The 25,164-nt window shown below is 41.8% G+C and overlaps 1 protein-coding gene across 1 annotated transcript in view; it reads right to left on the reverse strand.

Annotated features, from left to right (window-relative positions):
- Positions 1-3,984: 3,984 nt before the first annotated feature.
- The window catches only part of Klkb1 (kallikrein B1), a 28,720-nt gene continuing 7,540 nt past the window's right edge, over positions 3,985-25,164 (reverse strand). The window contains exons 4-15 of the mRNA XM_075984546.1: positions 24,818-24,924; positions 15,326-15,485; positions 14,831-14,940; positions 11,828-11,987; positions 10,982-11,091; positions 10,282-10,444; positions 10,080-10,192; positions 9,754-9,922; positions 7,132-7,307; positions 5,998-6,093; positions 5,097-5,236; positions 3,985-4,558 (exon numbers count right to left, since the gene is read on the reverse strand). Coding sequence (XP_075840661.1) covers positions 4,367-4,558; positions 5,097-5,236; positions 5,998-6,093; positions 7,132-7,307; positions 9,754-9,922; positions 10,080-10,192; positions 10,282-10,444; positions 10,982-11,091; positions 11,828-11,987; positions 14,831-14,940; positions 15,326-15,485; positions 24,818-24,924 — 1,696 coding nt within the window. The 3' untranslated portion in view covers positions 3,985-4,366. The remainder of the gene's footprint in view (positions 4,559-5,096; positions 5,237-5,997; positions 6,094-7,131; positions 7,308-9,753; positions 9,923-10,079; positions 10,193-10,281; positions 10,445-10,981; positions 11,092-11,827; positions 11,988-14,830; positions 14,941-15,325; positions 15,486-24,817; positions 24,925-25,164) is intronic.

The raw sequence follows: 25,164 nt of genomic DNA on the forward strand, positions 1-25,164 counted from the left end.
AGGTCCTTTCAGTCCCTGCTAATGAAACGTACCTCACCTACCTCAGGAGAGCAGCAAGCTCTTTCAACACACCAAATGTGTGCTTTCTTTCCACTGTGTACCCAAACAAGCAGCGCACACCAAGATGGCCAGAGAACCTGACCTTGCCTTAGCAGTTGGGCAAACTCAGATTAAAGGTGCCTGCCTGCCAAATGTATATGTACTCATGCTTTGAAACACCAGCAGGGCACCGTTAATTCTAACTCAACTGCAAGCTGAGCAGAGAAAGACAACAGAAATCAGAAGGACTTGGAGATTTGCAGTAAGCGAAGGGAGGAGAGACATCAGGAGTTAGAGGCTGGATGCTGGGGCCTGGAAACTGGGGACTGGGGGCCAGAGGCTGGGGGTCAGAGGCTGAGCACACAGATCATCAGTGAGTATCAGACTTGGACTTCCAGTTTTGTTTTTTTATGACATCAACTTTTCAGATGCCGACAGAGATGTGATTAATGCTGAGGAACAAAGCGCGTTATTGCCTTTCCGTGAATACTGACGATGAAAAAGAAATCTATAGTCATAGCCAGTTCTCACAGGGTTTCTGGCAGGGCTCACTGAGACTCAAATGTCAACCTCCAAGGTGGTATGTGCTGTTACGCGTATGCCACCGACAATAACAAAGCAGGGAGGTTCCCTGGAGGATGAGGGACTTTGTACACACAGGGGCTTCCCAAGGGTAGGGCTTGCTGCAGTTTATAACGAGGAAAGCCATTGCACACAACTGTATTTCTGCTAAGGGGTCCCCTTGAGCTGCAAGAAGGATCAAGTGTTCTTGGGAAAACAGGACGCTTTGTGTCCTCTGTTACCAGACTTTGGTTACGGGTCACGTCACTGGAGCAAAAATAAGTTACTAGAGCTGTGGTCTAAAGCAGTGGCTGATGGGTACTTGCCCATCTGCTTTGTTTCCCTGCCCTTCTTGTCTCTCATTTTTAATATTAAATACTAACTAGCCAGGTGCGGTTATACCAGCCTGTTAATCCCAGTACTAAAGCGGCAGAGGCACGTGGATCACTGAGTTCAAGACCAACTTGGTCTACATAGTGAGCTGGAGGACAGCCTGGACCACATAGATAGAGAGAGCGTATTTCCAAAGCAAAACAAAAACATGAGCTAGCTGTAAAGACTACTTCCTGGTCTCTTGAAAGCTCATAAACACACACACACACACACACACACGCACACATGCACAGGCACGCCCACATGCGCTCACACACACACACACACACACACACACACAGAGGACCTGATTCCTAAAGGTTGTCCCCTGACTTCCGAGGGTGCTCTGTATCAGATACTCATAAATAAATACACGTTTTGTTTTGTTTTTCTGAAGTCTGATTTAAGTGACTTTCAGAGAAAGATGATTGAAGGTTCTGGAAAGGCTCCCAATTTCCTACAGAAAATCTTAAGTATGAGCTCGTATATACTAATCCATCTTTAGTTAAAAAATCATTCTGAAGACCAGAAAGAAATGGGATCTGCTGAAGCCACATGTACCAGAGGAAACATGCACTTATTTCAAAGACAGTGCCAACATCAGCTTCTGAAACTGCCAACTTTCAGAATTTCAATATTTGGGGACATGGAGAACAGTCCCATTTTTGTGTGTCATAGCTGTGCCGCTGGGGGCTTTCTGAATAGATTCTAAACCTGCCAGATAGTCATACCTTTATGGAGAGATGAACAAGGGTATGAAATACTAGGCAGCCCTTTAAAACACTCTTACAAGGCCTGGAGAGAAGGCTCAGCAGTTAAGAACACTGACTGCCCTTCCAGAGATCCTGCGTTCGATTCCCAGCAACCACATGGTGACCCAGAACCATCTATATTGGGATCTGATGCCCACTCCTGGCATAAAGTCCATAGAGTGCTCATACACATAAAGAAAATAAATAAATCTTTAAAAACACACACTCCTATACAAAGAACAAAACAGGTGGAACGGAAAGGAAGAACTTCCTGGGGAAACATAAAAGGCATCATCAGCTTGATAGTAAATTTGAAACATTCTCCATAGAGACATGGAAACATTTCTGCTAGGGCAGAAAGTTAAGGTGAACAACTTCCTGAGGGTGTATGCTGTCTGTATGCATGCATGTGTGTGTATGTATGTGTGTGTGCATGCTTGTGTGTGTGTCACTTAGCAGAGATCATGGCATGAAGTGCTACTCCACTTGCCTTGCTATGTTAGAAACCAGTTGCATTTAACTCAGGAACTAGGTTTTGATCTGTTGTTGCCAGGCACCGCTGCCCACATAGCACACCATCACACATGCACATCAACAGAAATGATAAAAGGAAATCTAAAAGAAGATAATTGCTACTTCCCTAACCATGTGCTGTGCTGACAGAAGAGAGCAACAGACAGACAGACCCTTCTTCAGTTGCTAATAGTTTAGTAGAGCAGATAGGTGTAAACAAGAATTAGAAGGAAAAAAGATAAAGGTAAGAGGCAGCCCTTGGAGCTTTGGGCTGAGCTTTAGAACTCAATGAACAATGTGCTCTGTGTTCCCCATATGTGACACAGGAAGAGGAGGGTTCTTCCTCGGAGCTGACATGCCCTTTCTTGGGTGGATCTGCCAAAGATCTAGGGCCTTGTGCCCTCACTCTGCCTCACATGAAAGTGACATTATTCACCCTTTCTTTCTTTCAGCCTCTTAAGCACATATGAGACCCATGAGGCTCCTTTGTTTACTTTGCGTATGAACACATGATAAAAAATAAATAGAACATTCCAGTCCAACTGACCCCCAACTGGCAACTTTATAATGATACTTTATGCCACGGGAGAGCCTCATATTTTAAAACGCTGCTTTGCCCAAATGAGGCCATTCCTTGAGAATGCACACAGTAAGCTCTGCTGACACCCTCTAGAGTTACCAAAACCACAACCTGAGAAACAAGATTTTCACTACAAACCACTTCTTTCCTTTCAAGTAGAAAACAACTTCCACACAGCATAAGACAAAACTGTTTATTGTGTACAAAAGTAAAAGTTGAAGCTGTGTGCTTCAAAAGGAAATCATCTCATAAAGATCCAGTCAGATCTTACAAAAGTCATTTGCTCCTGGGGTAATTCCTACCTCTTCACTTTCCATCGCCAAATTCTGTGGCTAACCCATTAACTTTTCCATATTTTTTTTAAAATCAGAACAGTCTTTTTAAAAATATTTATTTATTTATTATGTATACAATATTCTGTCTGTGTGTATGTAGCTTTTCCATATTTAACCCCCTGAACTACTCAACAAGTCTTTCAACATGCAAGGAAAAGTTTAATCCTCTACAGAAAATTTCACTTTTCTGTTTATCTATTGAACTTGTGCAATAGTTTGTAAATGGCCAATTCCATGTAAATATTAATCAGCTTAACTAAATGGAGTTATGCACGTACAATCCACTCCAGGAATAGGTGGCAAGCTGGGAATTTGTATGACGTGAGGATTAATGGCATCTATTCCAAGACAGTATCTCTCCACTATCTCTCCACTCAGTGGCAAGCCTGGATTTTAGATAATACGTTATATCCAATGATACTTCATGAATTACTCCTGCATATACTGAATGCAGTATCAACGGCACTCCCAGGGTTCTCTTGGAGATTCTTATCAGATTCCCTGCCCGGAGTGAGCACTGCGTGATCAGCCAATGCAGGAGCTGCACACAGCAAGAAAAATACAGCATTACAGGTTTTGCACATACAGGTAGCCAAAACTATGTGGCAATGGCCAGGAAGGTGGTTTAGATGGAAAGGTGCTCTGTACCCTCATGCTCAGGTAAGCCATCCTTTCATTTAAAAAAAAAATGTCACAAAGGTCTCCTCCTTCCACCAGACAGAACCGGGTTCCTCAGTCCTTTGAGCCAGTTGAACAACAGCATTGGGGTCTAATGAACGAATGAGTGAGGTGGACAGAAGGTAACTCTGAGATCTGCGGGGTCTAGTCTGAGATCTGCGGGGTCTAGAGTCAGAAGTTAGATGAGAATGATCTCAGGCATTGTGCTAGAATCTTGTTTTCAACTGCTTCAGATCAACCATTGTACTACCTAATTAGAAAAAAAAACTTTGATCATTTTATTTCCAAACAAGCATGATGCTTCTTGTATGGTTCATGTTTGGAGACCCTGTTATTACTCAAGGCAGGAAACATTCTTCTGCAAGACATTGTCTTTGGCAACTGTATCTACACTGTGATTTTAATCCCATGGCCGGGATGTGAGGCAGACAGCATTATCCACATTCTGCAGAAGAGAATTCTGGGTCTCTCTGTTTGACTTGGGAGCAGGTGGTACAATGGTTGTCAACGGAGCTCTTCCTCGCTACCCAGCTTCCTCATGCGGGAGACACCCCCAGAGGGCTTCCGCCACTGTGTTGTGTCTTCTCCAGGATCCAGTCCACGTACTCGGCAACCTTAGTGTAGACTCCTGGGTGATCTCTGCGGGCACAGCCTTCACCCCAGCTGGTGATACCCACCAGCTGCCATATTCCATTGTGTTTGCAAACTAAGGGGCCGCCGGAATCTCCCTGGGTCACAGTGGGAGGAGAAAGGCAACGGTAGAGTTACAACAGGGATGATTCAACTTAGGAGCCAGCCCCTTGTTCAAAGACAGATGCTGCTAACATCTTCAGCACACTTTGCACACCACACATGTGGCTTCTGAATGTCCTGGCATCCCTTTAGCCATGAACAAGGCTGGTTACAAGGCTAATTTATTCCCTTTCCCGTTCTTGGATAAACCCAACAATCTTAGCATCTTTTCCGATGTTCAAATAAACCTACTTTTCTTGTATTTTAGCATAGCCATGACACATAAAACAAAATGTGTAGCTGTACTGCTTGTGACATGCCTGCCATAGTCAATACAGATTCGCATGCACCTATTATAAGTAATACATGATATAAATTATTATGCTTAATTTGTTAAAAGTTATTTATAAAGTTTTCAGATCATTTAATTCTGAACTCAAAGCTAAAACTAGCGGACTGTAACATTGGGAATTTGCTTTTGAATGAACTGTCTCTGGTGCACGGCCCTGTGTTTTTCACAGTCTGATACATTACCTTACAAGCGTCTGTCCCGCCTTCTTTGTAGCCGGCACAGATCATCTGCTTGGTTATGACATAATTTCTGTATTTTTTCTGGCATTCTTCATTTGGTACCAAAGGAATAGTTGCCTTTTGTAGAGTATTTTGGATTTCACCTATGAAGCAATCAAGATAGACCTTTAAAAGGAGAAAATACAATAAACAGAAAAAATAAGACCAAAGTTTTAAAGGAAGTCAAAATGGTCCACTTTCCACTGGGGTCATGTTTTGTTCAAAAACTGTCGGTGCTTTTTTGTCAGGGACACTGTCGAAGAGGTAGAATTATACATACAGAAATGAGAGGGAAGGGTAGAGAGAAAGAGAAAGAAAGAGGTGTAAGGAGAAGAGTAGGGGAAGAGGAAGAAGAGGAGGGGGAGAAAGAGGGAGAAGAGGAGCGACAGGGACAGGGAGACAGACGAGAGAGCCATCTGTATTTCTTTCCTTCTAATGAAGCTTTTCAGCAGCCCTATCACCCAAGCTACCACAGACATGGTTTCTATTGTCTTTACCATCCTTCTGTTGTGGAATATCCTAAGGTAACTTGTAAGCCCAACAGACCCAAGCGCTAGGTAACTTCTTGGGATGCTGGGAGTTGTAGTTCTTGAAAAATAACAACAAAGCCTCATGGGAAAGTATGGTGGCCAAATGGGTTTGTCTTTATAAGTCTTAAGAGCCACAGTCCCTTATGCAGTATCACCAACATAATCTCTATTATGAGTAAGATGCTTAAAGCTTAAAGCAAAACATCAGTTTTGTGAATCAGAAAACCAATATATTGGGATAAACACAAAGATCAAGAGAAAGGATGGTTGAGGAACTGATCTACTCCATGTGCTTTAACATTTAGGACAGGAACATTCCAAATGTCACGCTGTACCTCCTTCCTTTGTGTAGCCCCATCCAGTCACCCAGCAGTTGGTATAAATTGTATTTGTGTCATCCTTGGAAGGCAGGCATATTGGTTTTTGGAATTCTGGAAGGAAATTTCATGAATAGATTAGAATTAATTAAAGCCATAGATATTGACTTTAAAAATTAATCTCTCTCTCTTTTCCCTTATTCGTTTTCTACAAAGCAACACAGCAAGAATGAGCCTTCTGGGACCAATTGGAATGAAGAGTGGGAAAGGACCAGGGAGGGTGAAGGGAGGGAAATGCAGTCAAAACCCACTGTGGTCATGCTTGAAACATAAGGGAACTCATTACGAAACTAAAGAGTAACGAGAACAACCTCCAGCCTTCTGATCAACTTCTAAAGCCCATGATCCAAGGCAATTCTCACATTTTTGTTTGGTTTTCTGGCATGAAACTTCCCCCCGGGGAGGGGAGCTCCTCCACCAAAATTTCTTGACAAACATATATCTCCATTCTTGTGTTTTGTTTAATATATACTCTGGCAGAATTCAGAGTCAGAGTAAAAATAGCCATGCTGTTCCAGTGATTTAACTGAATACCTTACTTAACTATTGCAGCAAAGCAACAAGGAGAGCAGCACCCCTACAGCAGATATGAGCAGTGGAAGGAGCTGTCTGAGGTGACAGGGTTGACGCTCACAGTTAAGGTGTTGCCAGGTGTTTAGTTTCTGTGGAGTGGTGTACCTCCAAAGGCAGTGACATGCTCCACTTCCCCTATTGTCTATCCAGTGTGTTCTTAGCAATTAATTAGCTTAGGGATATAATTGTATATCCTAAGTCCAAGCAATGGTAATTCTGCCAATCCTGTCAAAAGATGCGCAGTGTCCCCAGACAGCAAGAGCTTTCCTATACCTCTTTCATTAGCATACATGTAGCTCCATACCAGGCTGAGAAAGTTACTAAGATTCCTTGCCCATTAAGAAGCAGAGATTGCATGGCAAATCTCAGGATCTTCACTTCCCAGGCAGCCTTGCCTCTCCCTCAAGCCCACCAACCAGAAAACAAAGGCGGCAGATCTGTTTGCTCACTCAAACTGAAGCGGGAATTGGCACCGATACAACTCAGTTGTGCAGTCTTCCCTTAAAATGTGCTGCATACCAGTGTAATTCAAGGGCGTCTGGAGCTTTATTAGGGCAATATCATAGTTGCCTTCTCCGACCTTGTAGTTCTGATGAATAATAAGGTCTTTTATTTTCGAGAAAGATGTCTCTTTTGTGATCTCTGATAGGTTAAGAATCCCACCGTAGATACGCCACACATCTGGGTACGGAATCCTGGGAGAGAGACATGCAAACCAAAGTAACGTTGGCATTGTTCCTTGTTCATTTTTCTTAGCACTTTTTCTTGTGGGGAACAAAAAAAAGAAAGAACATATTCCCCATTACCTAGTTCTTCCTCTGCCAATTTATCATCACTTAGAGTTGGATTTCTGAAGATTTAGTTTAAAATAAAACTTCTTTAACTTTTATTTAAGACCGCCTTTATATTGAAAAGGGTTGTGTGTGTGTGCGTGCATGTGTGTGTTTGTGTATGTGTGTGTATTTGTGTGTGCGTGCATGTGTGTGTTTGTGTATTTGTGTGTGTGTGTATGTGTGAGTGACTATATGATGCAGGTATACATATTAAACATTTCCTGATAGTATATCATAAAGAAATTTACTTCAAAACAATTCTTTGGTATACATATAGTTTTACCACTTATTAATGATGAAAGCAAATTCACATATTAATGGAATAAATGTGCTTCTATTATAAATAATAAAAACATGTCTGAATATTTCCTACTAAAAGGCAAAGAATATCTTCAATGACTTTAAGAGTTCCTCAATATTTTGATTTTGTAATCAACAATACTGAGAATGTCACTTCATACCAAAAGGCAGATGTAGGCTTAGGACCACTAAAAAAAAAAAAATTGGAAATTCTATCCAATACCCAAGCTAAAGTTCATTCAATGAGTTTTTTTTAAATAAAACTCAAGTAATCAGTTCAAACAACAATATTTAAAACTAAAGTCTAACACTATACAATCCAAAGCAGACTATGACAAGAAACATTTTTAAGTTTGTGGTTTTTTGTAATTGAACTGTTATGTTTCTGTAAGAGTAGAAAGCTCTGTGCACACGGTACACACACTGTGATTCACAGCATCGAATAGTCTTCAGTCCGAGTTGTGTTTCGGGTACCATCTGTTGGTACTGCACGGCATGACAGCATGCATAGTGCACACATAGTGCGAGATAAGCGTGCTATGTTTTAGGGAAAAAGGCTGCAGTGGAGTCCTGTGACACAGCACGGGCTAGGACTTCCAGAAGGCCTTGGGTTTGCCACGTGTTTCGTTTGAATTAATTTTGGTCAGTGTACATTCAGGGACCTTTTAGTGTTGCCAGAATTTCTGAGAGCCCCGTATTCTGTTGCCCTGAGTCCATATAAGGTTACACCTCACAGTACTAGAAGTTGTGGCTGAAAATATTATATATATATTATATATAAATATTATATACATACATACATATATATGTATATGTATGTATATATAATATGTAATTACCTCATGTTTATTACAAATAAAATATGGGACTGCTTCTGTCACTTTCCAAGAAGCTGTGGGGAAATCAAGTTCAGTTTACCAATCCTGAAAGCAATTGTTTTCATTACATTAGAGTTATCAAGTTGCTTTATTAATTAAGATGAGCCAAGTAGGAGATTGAATTAAAGACGCTTTGTGGCTTAACACCTGCCTACCCATCGTTTGAATTTTAACTTAACCACGTAAAAGATGTACAAACTAAATTTAAAATAATAATTTTTAGGCAAAGACTTGGAAACTTTTCTCTTCATCAAAACATACGTCAGAGCCAAGGACATGGCTTGGTGGGCAAAGGGCTCGCTTTACAAGTACAAGGATCTGAGTTCAGATTCCAACACTCCAGGAGACAGAGCAGGCAGATCCCTGGGAGTTGCTGTCTAGCCAGTCTGGTCAAAGGGGTTCAGTGAGAAATGCCGTCTCAACAAGTAAGAAGGACGGTTGTACCGGTTTGTTTCTTTTGGGCCACAGACCAGCTTCCAAATCATGACACAGTGACTTATTATTAGTTATGAATACTTGGCCAAGCTTAGGCATGTTTCTGGCTAGTTCTTTTAACTTATATTAAGCTGTTTCTCTTTATCTACCATTTGCCTCAGGGCTGATTACCTTTCTTACTTCTGTATCTCTTACTTTCAGTGCTTCCCTATGTCTGCCAGGCTTCTTGTCCTGGGTCTGACCCTGATTCTCTCCCCCTTCTTCCCTTTGGGTTTAGATTTCTCCTCTTATTTATTCTCTCTGCATGCCAGCCCTGCCTTTCCCTTCTTCTGCGTAGCTATTGGCTGTTCAGCTTTTTATTAGACCAATCAGGTTCCTTGGGCAGGCAAGGTAAAACAAACATAACATACCTTTTCATAATTAAACAAATACAGCATAAACAAAAGCAACAGGCCTTTACAAAGTAAAGGTAATATTAGGCATAAAAATGTAGTTCAGGCACATATGGAGGGAATGTTGTATACATAATAAATAAATAAATCTTTTTAAAAAATGTAGTTCCTCTTTGCCTCGTTAAAATACTATTCCACAACAGACAGCAATGTAGAAAAGACACCTGACGTTGACCTCCACGTGAGCATGCACACGTAAACATGTACACATGTGCACACACACACAATGGATCTGAAACTTACCCATCAAAGCAATGGGCAGCCGTTATGATCCATTGGTGTCCAATGATGGTCCCTCCACACAGATGATTCTGAGACACCACTTTCACCTGCAGGCTGACCTGCCATGGCCACTCCCCTAAAGAGGAGTTTGTTCCTCCCACAATTCGTGAGTTTACTTTTGTTGTGCAAACTGAAAAGCGTTGAGATGCGTGGTCAGAATTAGACACAAATGAGCATCCCCTCCATCCAAGGAAACAATATAAATAGCCCCAATCACGTGAGACCAAGCCATCAGTCACCACAACCCAGACTTCCATACAGTTTCGGAACCAATGATCTTCACTCACTAGAGCTGTCCACAGCTTTACACAATCGCAAAGAATACCCAGAGATCTTCTGTGCACTGCTGGTGATCCTAGTTGGAGAGCCATCCACAGATAACCTTAAGGAACATTTACACCTGGACAAAATGAACAGAAGAAAATCAGACCCGCAAAGAAAACTATAAAATAATTTCCTTGCCGGTGATCAAAGAAGCGGCCCCCTCACCCCTCCACATTGCAGTCTTGTGGAACCGATGAGTGGGTAAAGAACTGGCAGCGAATCATCTTTGTACAAGTCTCTTGACACACATTTGCTCCTTGTACGAAGGTCACGTTCAGCTCTTCTCCTCCAAAGTCAACTCCGGAGTAAATTTTGAAATGGCAGGGTTCTGCAGCATGTAAAAACATCCAAGGATATATAATGGGGCAGGAAATAAGCCATAATAAGAATGTTCCTAGTGTCTTGAGAATAGTTTCATCAACTTTTAGAAGACCCCAAGATCTGATGCACCCAGTGGTGGTTAGTGTTTGTCAACTTGACACAAAATAGAGTCACCAGAAAAGAGGGAACAGCGACTGAAGAGCTGTCTCCATCAGACTGACCTGTGAGCATGTCTGTGGGACATTTTTTTGAATTAAGGATTGAAGGAGGAGGACCCAATGCACTGGGGGGCAGTGCCACCTCTAGGCAGGTGGTCCTGAATTGTATTAAAACAACAACAACAACAACAACAAAAGGTAACTGAGCCCATCACAGGAGTCAGTCAAAAAGCAGCAGTTCTCCATGGTCCCTGCTTCAGGTCCTGTGTCTGTTTCTGCAACACAAACTTTCTTCTTCCCCAACTTGCTTTTGGTCATGGTGTTTGTCATGGCAACCAAGAGGCAAACTAAGACAATCGTCATTCACCATCATTGTCAGTCATTACCAGGGCGAGCTTTTCTGCAGGTGAAGAGACTGTGTCCAGACATAGCATTATCTTGAGGAACAGAGGGACTTGGAGTACCACTTTTAGACATCTTAAGAAGGCAAACATTCCTATTTAAAAACAAGTGAAAAAGAGAAAGAAGTGTTAGAGGTGTCAGACAGATTACAAAAATGCAGCTCCCTTTTCTTTTTATTAAAATGCAACTGAGAAGATTGTATTCTGAGAAACTCTCTTCAGTCAATCAGATGGCAAGATTCCAAAATACCACAGGGATTAAATGTAAATGGAGTCCCTTCTCCCTCTGGCAAAAACCAGAAGGCACGGACAACCAGAAGAGGTGAGAGGGTAAAATTCCACCCTCTAATTAGAAAAAGAAGAAAAAGGATCCAGAGAACAAACTGTTCAGAGTTAAGCTGCCTGCGGTATTGTATCCACACATCCTTCTGCGGGCCCCATGTTGTACATAAAGGAAATGGGAAGCTGCCGAAAGACGAAGAGGTCAGACTAGAGCCTAGATCAAGATAAACAGGGCTCTGATTTCTCACAAGATTAAAGGGTAGGCTGAAGCAGCAGCTCTTAATTCAAGCCAATCTAAAACCTTAATGCTAGTGAGAAAGCTGTCTGATCCCTTTGCCGGTCCACTGTTGTTTAACTCAATGGTATGTTTGCTTTATGAAGGGAAAGTATGTAGATGGATCTGCTAATCTCTGAAGCAACTTGCCCCTGGCAGGAAAGCACCCACTTAAACTCCAGGCTCTACCGCTGTCAGGGAAACCAGCAAGGCACCTGCGAGCCTCCGCTGGCGACTGGAAAGGCTAGGAGCTGGCACGCTCTGCTCACACTCACCTCTCGGATTCTATCTTCCTTTCTTTCGTGTAGAATGTAAAGAAAAGGCAGGTGGGGTGGAAGGTGCAGATGGTACGACACACGAAAACATCGGGGGTGATGACCCGGCCCACATCGAGGTCTGCAAAGGCAAAGTGCTGGAACATATTCATGGGGCAACCTGTGAATTCACCGAAGAAGAGCATTCCTCAGTGACACAATGCCGAATTTGCTTGTGCTTTAGCATAGTAACCAGGGCAATGACAATTGAGTATTCGCAGCGCTAACATCCTGAGTTTAAAATCTCCCACTGAGAGACCCAGGCGCATGCACGGGGCCTGCACAGGTCTGCACCAGGTCCTCTGCATACACAGTAACGCTTCCAGTTTACTGGGTTTTACGGGATTCCCGAGTATACGAACATGTGACTCTCTGAATTTTATGCCATTGATATAGAAAGATTCTCTCAATTGGAATTGCTAATAGTATTGACTCACTAATCGGGGCAGATGTGGTTACCTCCAATGCTTTAAAATCCATGAAGGAAACTGCTGAGAACTAGTCTTTAAATACAATTCATTTAGAGTCGTTAGGCAAGAGGCTGAACATTTTAAAGGGAGGGCAGGATATTTGTGTGACTTTAAGTGACAGGACTGCTATGTGACCTTAGCATATGATTTTATCCCAGGAACTACCATTTTTCATCCCTAAAGCTAAAGGCGTGCCTGATGCCATTAAGGACAAGGGTGTGGTGACGACTAAAAGTCACCCCTGCCTTATGAATTTAATTTAGGCCTGTAGGCCGAGGACAGCCTTTCTGGGGCTTTGGTTGGCACGCAAGGATTGTGAAAAGACCGGCCTCTTAAAAAAAGAAAATCATGGCCGTTTTCTGAAACGTGCAGGATTGTTATCACTCAGTGAAGGGACGTTCAGTCAGAACGAAGAGATGTGTGACCTCATTGCAGCTCAAAAAAGTCAAGTACAGGGCAGCCTGAGACTGGGCATGCATGATACTCTTTGAGGCTGTGGGCAGCGCCTGGGATGGGCTTGAGGCGGGACCAAAGAATCTTGTCAGTTTTTCTCTATGCATAAAAAAAAATCCTTGCAGCACTGTGCTGTTAAGACTGCGGCGTGGTTTGCACCCAGCAAAATCTCCTAATGTTGCTTGTTCTCCGGCGTGGCAGTGTTGGGAGGTATGACCTAGTGGGAAGTCATTGACTAATGCTTCTTGCGCGAGTGAGTTCCTGCTCTCGGGGAACTAGATCAGTTATGCCAAGGGCAGGTTGTTTTAAGCCAAGCTTCTACACGTGCTCGACCTGTGTTTTTGTACCGTGCTGTAGTGCAGCATAAAGTCCTATGATGATGAAAATTATGTCCAGAGGATAAACTGACTGTGCTAGGCTTGTAAAACCGAAATTGTTCTTTTAACTTGTTCAATCCAAGTTACTCCTACCTTGAACGTACCCTGTCAGCTGGCCCGAGATGGACCACTTCCTGGAGCAGTTGGGCTATTCTAAAGAAATTTCTGATTGTTACAAAATATTTCACTGTCTCAGCTATTCCTGCAAGGTTAACAGGCTACCTGCGGTGTTCTGCCTTTGTCTGAAACGCTTGCTGGCTTGGATGGCTGACACACCTGCTGGACGTCTATTACAAAATCAAGCTTTGCCTGCACCCAGATGGGGCATGAGTTAATTTGGTTTTCCAAAATTATAACTCTGTGGCTTTTGCCTTTAAAATTCCTTGTCTAACAATAGCCAGGCCTTACCTCGGGAACTTTCTCTGGTTTGATCCTAGCCAGTCCTTTTAATATATAAAAAAGTCTCTATTATACTAAAACCAAAACTTGAGTCAGACTGGCGATGAATCTCTGAATGCCCCCCAGACTCACAAGAGTCTTGGTCAGATACGACCATCCCTTCCTTAGATTCCTGGCCTGCAGAATCATGAGCCAGACGAGCCTTTTTATCTTTAGATATTTCCCAGTCATCTGGCATTCAGGCACAGTTGCAGACAAGCAGTCTAAGATAAATATGTTATTTAGAACAGAACACATTTAAATAAATAGCCCTATCTCTTGTAGCCAAGTTTTCAAAAGCTAGAAAAAAAATGGATATTAAAACTAAATAACTAACACATTGGAGCCAATTGGATGTCACAGCACGCAGAGGATACTTCGAGAAAAGAAAAGACAAATAAGAAAAGAGTTAAATTGTTTTGGACTTCTCTGTCTTTCATAGAGAGGTCGTATTCCAGAACTCAGACCAATACAGGACACGACATAGAGCAAGTATTCCGTATTTGGCATGATTTACTCTAAGTGATCTGATTTCAGTAAATCTCACCACTGGTACCTTGATGTATTAAGTATGGCACTTGTCTGGATAGTTCAACTGAAGCTACCTCTGTGTCTGAAATTAGAGGGCTTTGCTGACTCACGGCAATATCCCCTTCTAGCCAGACATGGACACTGTCGAATGACCTCGTGACTTTCTCTATAGTGGCAATGTACTTTCTTTCCTAATGCTATTTATTGCAAGAATATTACAGTAAAACTAGAGGTTTAAGCAACACAAATTCATGCTCTTTTAGTCCTAGCGATCAGAAGGCCAAAGTACACCTTACTAGGTGCCAGTCAAAAGGTTGGCTTGGCTCTGTTCCTTTGGAAGGGCATGTAGGGAGACCTGTTCCATGCCCTTTTCTTTTCTCCAGGCCATGGCATCCCTTCACTTTAGGATTCTTCCAGCTTTAAAGGCAGAAACAACCCTTTCAAGTCTTTCCATCTCTGACTTAGACTCCTCTGCTTCCCTCTTCACCGTATAAGGACCCTTGAGCCTGGATAGGGCACATTCTGGTGATCCAGAGTAATTCTTATTTCACAGTTTTTCCATCCAATCACATCTACATAAACCCTTTGGTTTATATGCATCGTATTCCCAGGTCCCTGGGCGTGGCACATGGATATGTCCGGGCCCTCTCGTTTAGCACATCACAATCACAGTAGAACAGTCATCCTCTAATTACCGATCTCTGAAAGGGCACAGGCCTTCAGTGAGAATCCGGATACCAGGTTATCCAGCGTCTTTATGCTGGTGGGCGTTCCACTGGCGCTGAGCTTCAGCAAGCAGTTGTTCCTGAAAGTCAGCAAAAGATGCCACGCTTCTTAAGGTGCGCAAAATTGTGCGGGTAACATTTGCTATTGAAATGATAACCAGCGTGGTACATGGGTGGGATTAATCAACACACACTCTTCCCTTCAGCAAAGGGCCCTTTAGGGTGCGAACGGGATGGCAGACATCATCGTCAGACACTACACTTTACTCCGTACACAGCTTATAGGTAGACCAGATGGAGTTTACTATCTTTGGAAATGCCATTGGAATTAAGTATATACATAAGAAATATATGCTCAGGACTACCCTCCCTTTGCTCTTTAGCTGAAGGAGAAACAGACTTTTTTTTTTCATGAAGCTGTTGAATCATGGTGTGTTCTCATGAGACCCATTCAGCCACACTCACCGGTACTCGGGTCTATGAAATGCATTTGTAGCGTACGTGAAAAATTGGCAGTGAATATTGTTTGTGCACAATTTCTGGCATTCTTCAACACTGTTGGCCTTAGATATATTAAAGTTGGACCCTCTCATATCAAGTCCTTCATATAGGTCTTGGTGGCAAGCTGAAATGAAACACATAGAGACATTTGGCCAAATTTCTTAGCGCATTATCTAAATTATCAAACCCTGCTGGACATTAGCACACCCCAGTGTGTTTACCTGACCTCTATCACACCACCACTGAAAGTGGGTCCATTTTGCTTCCTAACCTGCAAGGTATATGCAACAGGACAGTTTCACATTGAAGTTACCAGCGGCATTGATAAAGAAACAAGGCAGGAATAACAAGGTCCGGACAGCAGGTGCCAGAGATTCGAAGGATTTGACAAACTGGTGTACCTTTAACTTCTGGATCAAACCAAAACCAAAACCCCCAAACAAACAACAACAACAAAACAAAAACATGATCTATATCTATTTCCTTCCTTCCCCTACTCTGGTCTGATTGTGATTTCTGACCGCAGGTCTTTTTACCGTTGGCATCTGTGTTAAATCTTTTACAGAGGGTGGGAATTTATTTATATGCATGACAAAACCATTTTCCTTGTTGCTTTATAATTTTCTTAAATTCTACCACTATCACCACCACCGCCTTGCCCCCTACCCTGTCTTGCCTTGTAGACCTGGCTGATTTGGAACTCCTGTGGCTACCAGAGGAAGTCCTGAGTCAATGTGTAAGGAGCTGATGAAGTCTATTAACGCGGGCACAGCCATGTGCAGGACCAATGCTTCAGACCCATAGAAAACTGGCAAAGCCTTCCCTGGTGTTCAGGAACAACTGACCAGTGTGTGCAAAGACCAGCAACTTCAGCATCCTCCTCAAGGATGTTGACAGCCTAAGGGGAGAGACTCCCTGCCATCGGAGACCTCCCTCTGAGACTAGTGAGCCCCTCCCCTGGGCTGTACATAGTTTGGGTTTGGGGGTTCAATGCTTACAATTGAACTCCCTTCTTTCGGCATGTTGGCCCGTGTGTCTGTCCTTTCTTATTCCCCTGATACCGCTAGTCAGTTTTCTAGGACCCAAGCCATGCTGGATGTGGCAAACTCCCATTTCAGACAAGATGAACTTGAAATAATGACTTTGAACTTGAGATGATCTTTGCCTCTGCTTTCCTAGTGCTGGGATTCTAGCCATGTGCTAGCACACCAGGTTTAAAAATGTTCTTCAGGGGCGGCGGAACGCGGCCGGAACACCGGGCGGTGGAACGCGGCCGGAACACCGGGCGGCGGAACGCGGCCGGAGGACGCCCAGTGCAGCCGGCGGGGACCCACTGGGACCAGAGCGGCAGCAGAAGACACAGGCTGCTGGCAGCGGGAACCGTCCCAGCAGCAGAAGCAGGCTGCAGGGACTGCGCGCAACACCAAGAACAGATCGCCCCACTACAATTAAACCAAAGAGGTAGGCCTTCGGTTGGGGAGGTCCCTGGCAAAGGAGGAGCCGGGTCCTATTCCTGAAGACCTTTCTGAGGGGTGAGAGGGATCTTGGCCCCCGGCAGGAACCAGGAAACAGAGCAAGGGCATTTTGTAAGAGGAGCCCCTGGCCAGCAGGGGAACCTGAACCAGTTTTAAAAGACCCCTTAGATAGCATTGATAGGAGGAGATGGGCAGGCGCCAAGGAAAGAATTCACCCAATAATCTGAAAAACAACATGAAAACACCAGAACCCAACGATCTTACAACAGAAGGTCTCCAACACCATAACACAGAAGAAGTGGAAAAAATTGACTTTATGAAAGCTGTAGAGTCCCTTAAACAACATGTGAAAAATGCCCTTATAGAAATGGATGAGAAGTATAACCAAAAATTTGAAGAAATGAGTAAATACGTACATAATACCCTGGGAAACCAAGAAAGAACGATCAAACAGGTAATGGAAACAGTTCAAGAATTGAAAACTGAAATGGAAGCAAGGAAGAAAACACAAACTGAGGACCAGCTGGATATGGAAAATCTAGGTCAACGAGCAGAGCCTACAGAAACAAGCATAATCAATAGAATACAAGAAATAGAAGAAAGAATCTCAGATTCTGAGGACAACATAGAGAAAATAAACGCTCTGATCAAAGAAAACTGCAAAGCCAACAAATTCTCATCACAAAACATTCAGGAAATATGGGACACAATAAAAAGACCAAATCTAAGAATAATAGGAATAGAAGAAGGAGAAGAGTCACAGCTCAAAGGCCCAGAAAATATTTTGAACAAAATTATGGAAGAAAACTTTCCCAACATAAAGAAAGATATTCCTTTGAATATTCAAGAAGCATATAGAACACCAAACAGACTGGATCAAAGGAAAACATCCCCTCGCCATATAATAATCAAAACACAAAATATACAGGTTAAAGAAAGAATACTAAGAGCTGCAAAGGAAAAAGGCCAAGTAACTTATAAAGGTAAACCGATCAGACTGACACCTGATTTCTCTATGGAAACAATGAAAGCCAGAAGGTCCTGGATAGAAGTACTGCAGAAGCTAAGAGACCATGGATGCAAGCCCAGACTACTATACCCAGCCAAGCTTTTGTTCACTATAAATGGAGAAATCAAGACATTCCAGGATAAAAACAAATTTAAACAATACGTAGCCACGAATCCAGCCCTACAGAAAGTAATAGAAGGAAAATCGCAACCCAAGGAATCCAACATTGCCAACACTGCTTACAATAACTCAGGCATCTAGCGACCCTTCACTAGCACAACTCAAAGAAGGGAGACACACAAATTCTACTTCCAAAAACAATAAGAATATCTGGCGTAAACAACCACTGGTCATTAATATCACTTAATATTAATGGTCTCAATTCACCTATAAAAAGGCACAGGCTAAGAGATTGGATACGAAAACAGGATCCAACATTCTGCTGTTTGCAAGAAACACATCTCAACCACAAAGACAGGCATCTACTCAGAGTAAAGGGCTGGGAAAAGATCTTTCAAGCAAATGGTCCTAAGAAAAAAGCAGGTGTGGCCATATTAATTTCTAACAAAACTGACTTCAAACTAAAATCAATCCGAAGAGATCAAGATGGACACTTTATACTCATAACAGGAACAATTGGTCAGGATGAAGTCTCAATCCTGAATATTTACGCCCCTAATATAAAAGCACCCACGTATGTAAAAGAAATATTACTAAAACTCAAGGCAGACATCAAACCACACACACTAGTAGTAGGAGACTTCAATACACCTCTCTCAGCAATGGACAGGTCAATCAGACAGAAACCTAATAGAGAAGTAAGAGAACTACTGGAGATAATGAAGCAAATGGACTTAACAGACATCTATAGAACATTCCACCCAAATAGGAAAGAATATACCTTCTTCTCTGCAGCCCATGGAACCTTCTCGAAAATTGACCACATACTCGGAAACAAAGGAAACCTCCACAGATACAAAAAAATATCAGTGTCCACCTGTGTCTTATCAGATCACCACGGATTAAAGTTAGAATTCAACAACAATCCTACCTCCAGAAAGCCGACAAACTCATGGAAACTGAACAGTCAACTACTGAACCACACCTGGGTCAAGGAAGAAATCAAGAAAGAAATTAAAGTCTTCCTTGAATTTAATGAAAATAAAGGGACAACATACTCAAACCTATGGGACACTATGAATGCAGTGCTAAGAGGAAAGTTCATAGCACTAAATGCCCACTTAAAGAAAACAGAGAAAGCATACATCGGAGACTTAACAGCACACCTGAAAGCTTTAGAAAAAAAAGAAGCAGATGCGCCCAGGAGGAGTAGAAGACTGGAAATAATCAAACTGAGGGCGGAAATCAACAAAATAGAAACGCAGAAAACAGTCCAAAGAATCAATGAAACAAAAAGTTGGTTCTTGGAGAAAATCAACAAGATCGACAAACCCCTATCCAAACTAATTAAACGACAGAGAGAGAACATGCAAATAAATAAGATCAGAAATGAAAAGGGGGACATAACCACAGACACAGAGGAAATTCAGAGACTCATTAGATCTTACTACAAAAGCCTGTATGCCACAAAACTAGAAAATGCAAAAGAAATGGACATTTTTTTAGATAAGCACCACATACCAAAGCTAAACCAAGACCAGGTAAACGATCTAAATAGACCTGTTAGTCGCGAAGAGCTAGAAACCGTTATCAAAAATCTACCTTCCAAAAAAAGCCCAGGACCAGATGGTTTCAATGCAGAATTCTACCAGAACTTCCAAGAAGAGCTAATACCTATACTCCTTAATGTATTTCACAATATAGAAACAGAAGAGTCATTGCCAAATTCCTTTTATGAAGCTACAGTTACCCTGATACCAAAACCACACAAAGACCCAACCAAGAAAGAAAATTACAGGCCGATCTCACTCATGAATATCGATGCAAAAATTCTCAATAAAATACTGGCAAACCGAATCCAAGAACACATTAGAAAAATTATCCATTATGATCAAGTAGGCTTCATCCCAGAGATGCAGGGCTGGTTCAACATACGCAAATCTATCAATGTAATCCACCATATAAATAAACTGAAAGAAAAAAACCATATGATCATTTCATTAGATGCTGAAAAAGCATTTGACAAAATTCAACACCCCTTTATGATAAAAGTCTTGGAGAGATTAGGGATACAAGGGTCATACCTAAATATAATAAAAGCTATTTACAGCAAGCCGTCAGCTAACATTAAATTAAATGGACAAAAACTCAAAGCCATCCCACTAAAATCAGGAACACGACAAGGCTGTCCACTCTCTCCATACCTCTTCAATATAGTGCTTGAAGTTCTAGCAATAGCAATAAGACAACATAAAGGGATCAAGGGGATTCGTATCGGAAAAGAAGAAGTTAAGCTCTCGTTATTTGCAGATGATATGATAGTATACATAAGCGACCCCAAAAACTCTACCAAAGAACTCCTACAGCTGATAAACACCTTTAGTAATGTGGCAGGATACAAGATCAACTCCAAAAAATCAGTGGCCTTCCTATACACTAAGGATAAGGAAACAGAGAGGGAAATTAGAGAAGCATCACCTTTCACGATAGCCACAAATAGCATAAAATATCTTGGGGTAACTCTGACCAAGGATGTGAAAGATCTATTTGACAAGAACTTTAAGTCTTTGAAGAAAGAAATTGAAGAGGACACCAGAAAATGGAAAGATATTCCTTGCTCCTGGATTGGGAGGATCAACATAGTAAAAATGGCAATTCTACCAAAAGCAATCTATAGATTCAATGCAATCCCCATCAAAATCCCATCAAAATTCTTCACAGATCTGGAGAAGACAATAATCAACTTTATATGGAAAAACAAAAAACCCAGGATAGCCAAAACAATCTTATACAACAAAGGATCGTCTGGAGGCATTACCATCCCTGACTTCAAACTCTACTACAGAGCTACAGTATTGAAAACAGCTTGGTATTGGCATAAAAACAGAGAAGTTGACCAATGGAATCGAATAGAAGACCCTGACATTAACCCACAAACCTATGAACACCTGATTTTCGATAAAGGAGCTAAAAGTATACAATGGAAAAAAGAGAGCATCTTCAACAAATTGTGCTGGCAAAACTGGATGTCAACCTGTAGAAGAATGAAAATAGATCCATATCTATCACCATGCACAAAACTCAAGTCCAAATGGATTAAAGACCTCAATATCAGTTTGAACACAGTGAACCTGATAGAAGAGAAAATGGGAAGTACTCTACAACACATGGGCACAGGAGACCACTTCTTACGTATAACCCCAGCAGCACAGACATTAAGGACCTCATTGAATAAATGGGACCTCCTGAAACTGAGAAGCTTCTGTAAAGCAAAGGACACTGTCACTAAGACACAAAGGCAACCCACCAACTGGGAGAAGATCTTCACCAACCCCGCAACTGACAAAGGTCTGATCTCCAAAATATATAAAGAACTCAAGAAACTAGACCGTAAAAGGCTAATCAACCCAATTATAAAATGGGGCATTGAGCTGAACAGAGAATTCTCAACAGAAGAACTTCAAATGGCCAAAAGACACGTAAGGTCATGCTCAACTTCCCTAGCGATCAGGGAAATGCAAATCAAGACAACTTTAAGATACCATCTTACACCTGTCAGAATGGCTAAAATCAAAAATACCAATGATAGCCTTTGTTGGAGAGGTTGTGGAGAAAGGGGTACACTCATCCATTGCTGGTGGGAATGCAAACTTGTGCAACCACTTTGGAAGGCAGTATGGCGGTTTCTCAGGAAATTCGGGATCAACTTACCCTTGGACCCAGCAATACCACTCTTGGGAATATACCCAAGAGAGGCCTTATCATACAACAAAAGTATATGCTCTACAATGTTCATAGCAGCATTGTTTGTGATAGCCAGAACCTGGAAACAACCTAGATGCCCTTCAATGGAAGAATGGATGAAGAAAGTATGGAATTTATACATATTAGAGTACTACTCAGCAATAAAAAACAAGGACTTCATGAATTTTGCATACAAATGGATGGAAATAGAAAACACTATCCTGAGTGAGGTAAGCCAGACCCAAAAAGAGGAACATGGGATGTACTCACTCATATTTGGTTTCTAGCCATAAACCAAGGACATTGAGCTTATAATTAGTGATCCTAGAGAAGCTAAATAAGGAGAACCCAAAGAAAAACATATAGGCATCCTCCTGAATATTAACCTTCAGCAAGCGATGAAAGGAGACAGAGACAGAGACCCAAATTGGAGCACAGGACTGAAATCTCAAGGTCCAAATCAGGAGCAGAAGGAGAGAGAGCACGAGCATGGAACTCAGGACCGCGAGGGGTGCACCCACACACTGAAACAATGGGGATGTTCTATTGGGAACTCACCAAGGCCAGCTGGCCTGGGTCTGGAAAAGCCTGGGATAAAACCGGACTCTCTGAACATAGCGGACAATGAGGACTACTGAGAACTCAAGAACAATGGCAATGGGTTTCTGATCCTACTGCACGCACTGGCTTTGTGGGAGCCTAGGCAGGTTGGATGCTCAACTTACTAGACCTGGATGGAGGTGGGGGTTCCCTGGACTTCCCACAGGACAGGGAACCCTGATTGCTTTTCGGGCTGGGGGGAGACTTAATTGGGGGAGGGGGAGGGAAATGGGAGGCGGTGGCGGGGAAGAGACAGAAATCTTTAATAAATAAATAAATTAAAAAAAAAGAAAAAAAATGTTCTTCAACTCCATTTAAACACCTCTTTCATTGAAGTTTCAAAGGGACTTTAGCCAGCCCAACCTGTCCTTTCAAGTTTATCTCATATGTCAAAAATATAGTTAAAAAAACATAGTTAATTCTTTTAACAGAAAATAAGCCAAATAAGGCTCTTGTGGGTTTTGTTTTTAAGACAACTTAATTAGATTAGCTCTGTGTTTGTGTTAGCACAAAAAATATTCTATTGTACATAGCTGTAAGTGTCTAAGAATCTTAAAATTAATTTATACATGGAGACTATGTATACACCGACTAATAGAGAAGTATTATGTTAGGGTGTAGGGTGCTGAACACTCCCGGCAGTTGATACAGGGCAGGAATCTATAAATCAGAGAATGAGGTTCCTTTAAATTTGCTTCATTCAAGACAGGAAATGAGGCAGTCACAAATAAAAACATTTTCTTAATAACGATCTGTAAATTTTAAGCCTGCCTCTCAATAGTCTTGACTAAAATTGCTTTCCGACACCATGTTTTAGCCCCACCCCCCACCCCCGAGACAGGGTCTCTCAGTGTAACCCTGGCTGTTCTTGAACTCACTCTGTGGACCAGACTGGCCTTGAACTCACAGAGATCCACCTGCCTCTGACTCCAGAGTGCTGGGATTAAAGGCCTGCACCTTGCCTGCCCAGCCTGGGACCACTTTTTAACTTGATGATATTTGGGAGAAAGTTAGGAAGGAACTTTAGAGTCAAACTCGGTGAGGAAGATTAAGCAGGGGAAAAAGATAACAACTAAGCACCTATGGAAAAGACACAATATTTCTATTTTTTAAAATCGTGTTATCAGTCACAATCACAATATATAAAATTTAATCAAATAATGTACATTATAGTAGTATATGGATTTGGTCGTATACCATAGGAAAAGTATCTTGTTTCAGGTTAACTGTAGCTCTTACACTGGTGGGGTACTGTTTATATTTAAGCCATTGTCACCCTTCATTAATTACCTAAAATTCAAATTGCAGACCAAGACTGTATGTTATTGGGAAAAAATGAGGACTCTGGAAATTTGAACCTAGGGAGTGAACTATGAAAAGACAATAGCATAGTTCAGAACGTTTCTTAAGATTCTTCCGGCATGCCACCTCACTCTTTTTAGTGAGTCCCTGTGGTATTAGAGAAATGTCTTCTTCTTTGTATGAAGCCTTTAAGATAGTGTAGAAATTGTTTCCTATCAGTTGCAACGGATGTCAGAAATAAAGCTTTCTAACATACTAGTGTTCATATTCCTTGTAAGAAATATTATGCTAAGCATGATTGACAGACCTCAATCCTTCAGTCTGGGCTGAATGGCAAACAATATGATTTCTTAAGTCAGCTGACTTTAATGTGTAGGCCACAGTTCCTTTCAGGGCCAAATGATCCTTTCACAGGAGTAGCCAAAGACATTGGAAAACACAGATATTCATGTCACATATCACAATTCATAACTGTAGCAAAATTACCATTATGAAGTAGCAACAAAAATAATTTTTTGTTGGGAGGTCATCACTATGTGAGGAACTATATTAAAGGGTCATAGCATTACGAAGGTTGAGAATTACTGTCTTAGACCCTCATCAGTGACCTAGTTGTGGCCAGACAGTTCTGAGTTGTGACTTAGTGCTCTGTGGCCTGGCAGAATGTATTGCACCAACTCAGGCCATTGCCATAGAGAGTACCAACTTCTCTACTTGTAAGGATCTAAAATGTCTCTAGACTTTGACAAATGTTCTTTGAGGTGAAAAGGACAAAATCAATTCTAGTGGGAGGCACAAATTTCCCCGAAGTGAACCCGGGGATAGTTTGTCCCCTGAGTCTTCTCTGAAAAGTCTTTTCTGGAAACAGGGAAGTTCTGTTGTTTGAAGGGGGGCATTCCTTTATCCAAATCTTACATTGTATGTGAGCACCATAGATAACAGAGGCCCATCAAAGCTGTGCATTATAACTAATAAAGAAAAGAACATTATCTAGATGTATGGAACCTCTTCTTATGACAAAGATGCTGCTCCGTCTTCATTATGTTTCTTAGTGTTCTCTTTTAGAAGTCCGTGATAGTAAAGTCTATGAGCAAAAGCTGCTTTGAGTAAGAGTGTCAGTAGGCAGTGGCGGGAAAGAGACAGAAATCTTTAATAAATAAATGAGTGTCAGTAATTCAAATTTTGTTGGAAGAATTCACCTCTTACCACTTATTTGATGGCCGCACTGCTTTAAAGAATAACCAGAAATGGCACCTGCACGATGCAATCTTGGCAAAGTTCCTGTAATGCTGTCTTTCATGAAGCAACCAAACCTTGTTTAAAAAAAAAAGGTTCATTTTTTTTAAAGGAAAATGTAATGACAAACACACATTAAGACATTATCCAGCATTTTCGATGTGCTAATAAATAAAGCCTGGGGTCAGGAAACTGATAGCATTTCCTTGATACTTGCTGAAAAGACATTCTTAAGACAATTCCACTCTATCTACACTACGGGTTTTCTTTGTGTTCATGCCTTATGCCAGAGAGCCAGCCATCTTTAAGAGTTGATG

The sequence above is a fragment of the Microtus pennsylvanicus genome, chromosome 9 (genome assembly GCF_037038515.1).
Source record: "Microtus pennsylvanicus isolate mMicPen1 chromosome 9, mMicPen1.hap1, whole genome shotgun sequence".
NCBI lineage: Eukaryota > Metazoa > Chordata > Mammalia > Rodentia > Cricetidae > Microtus > Microtus pennsylvanicus.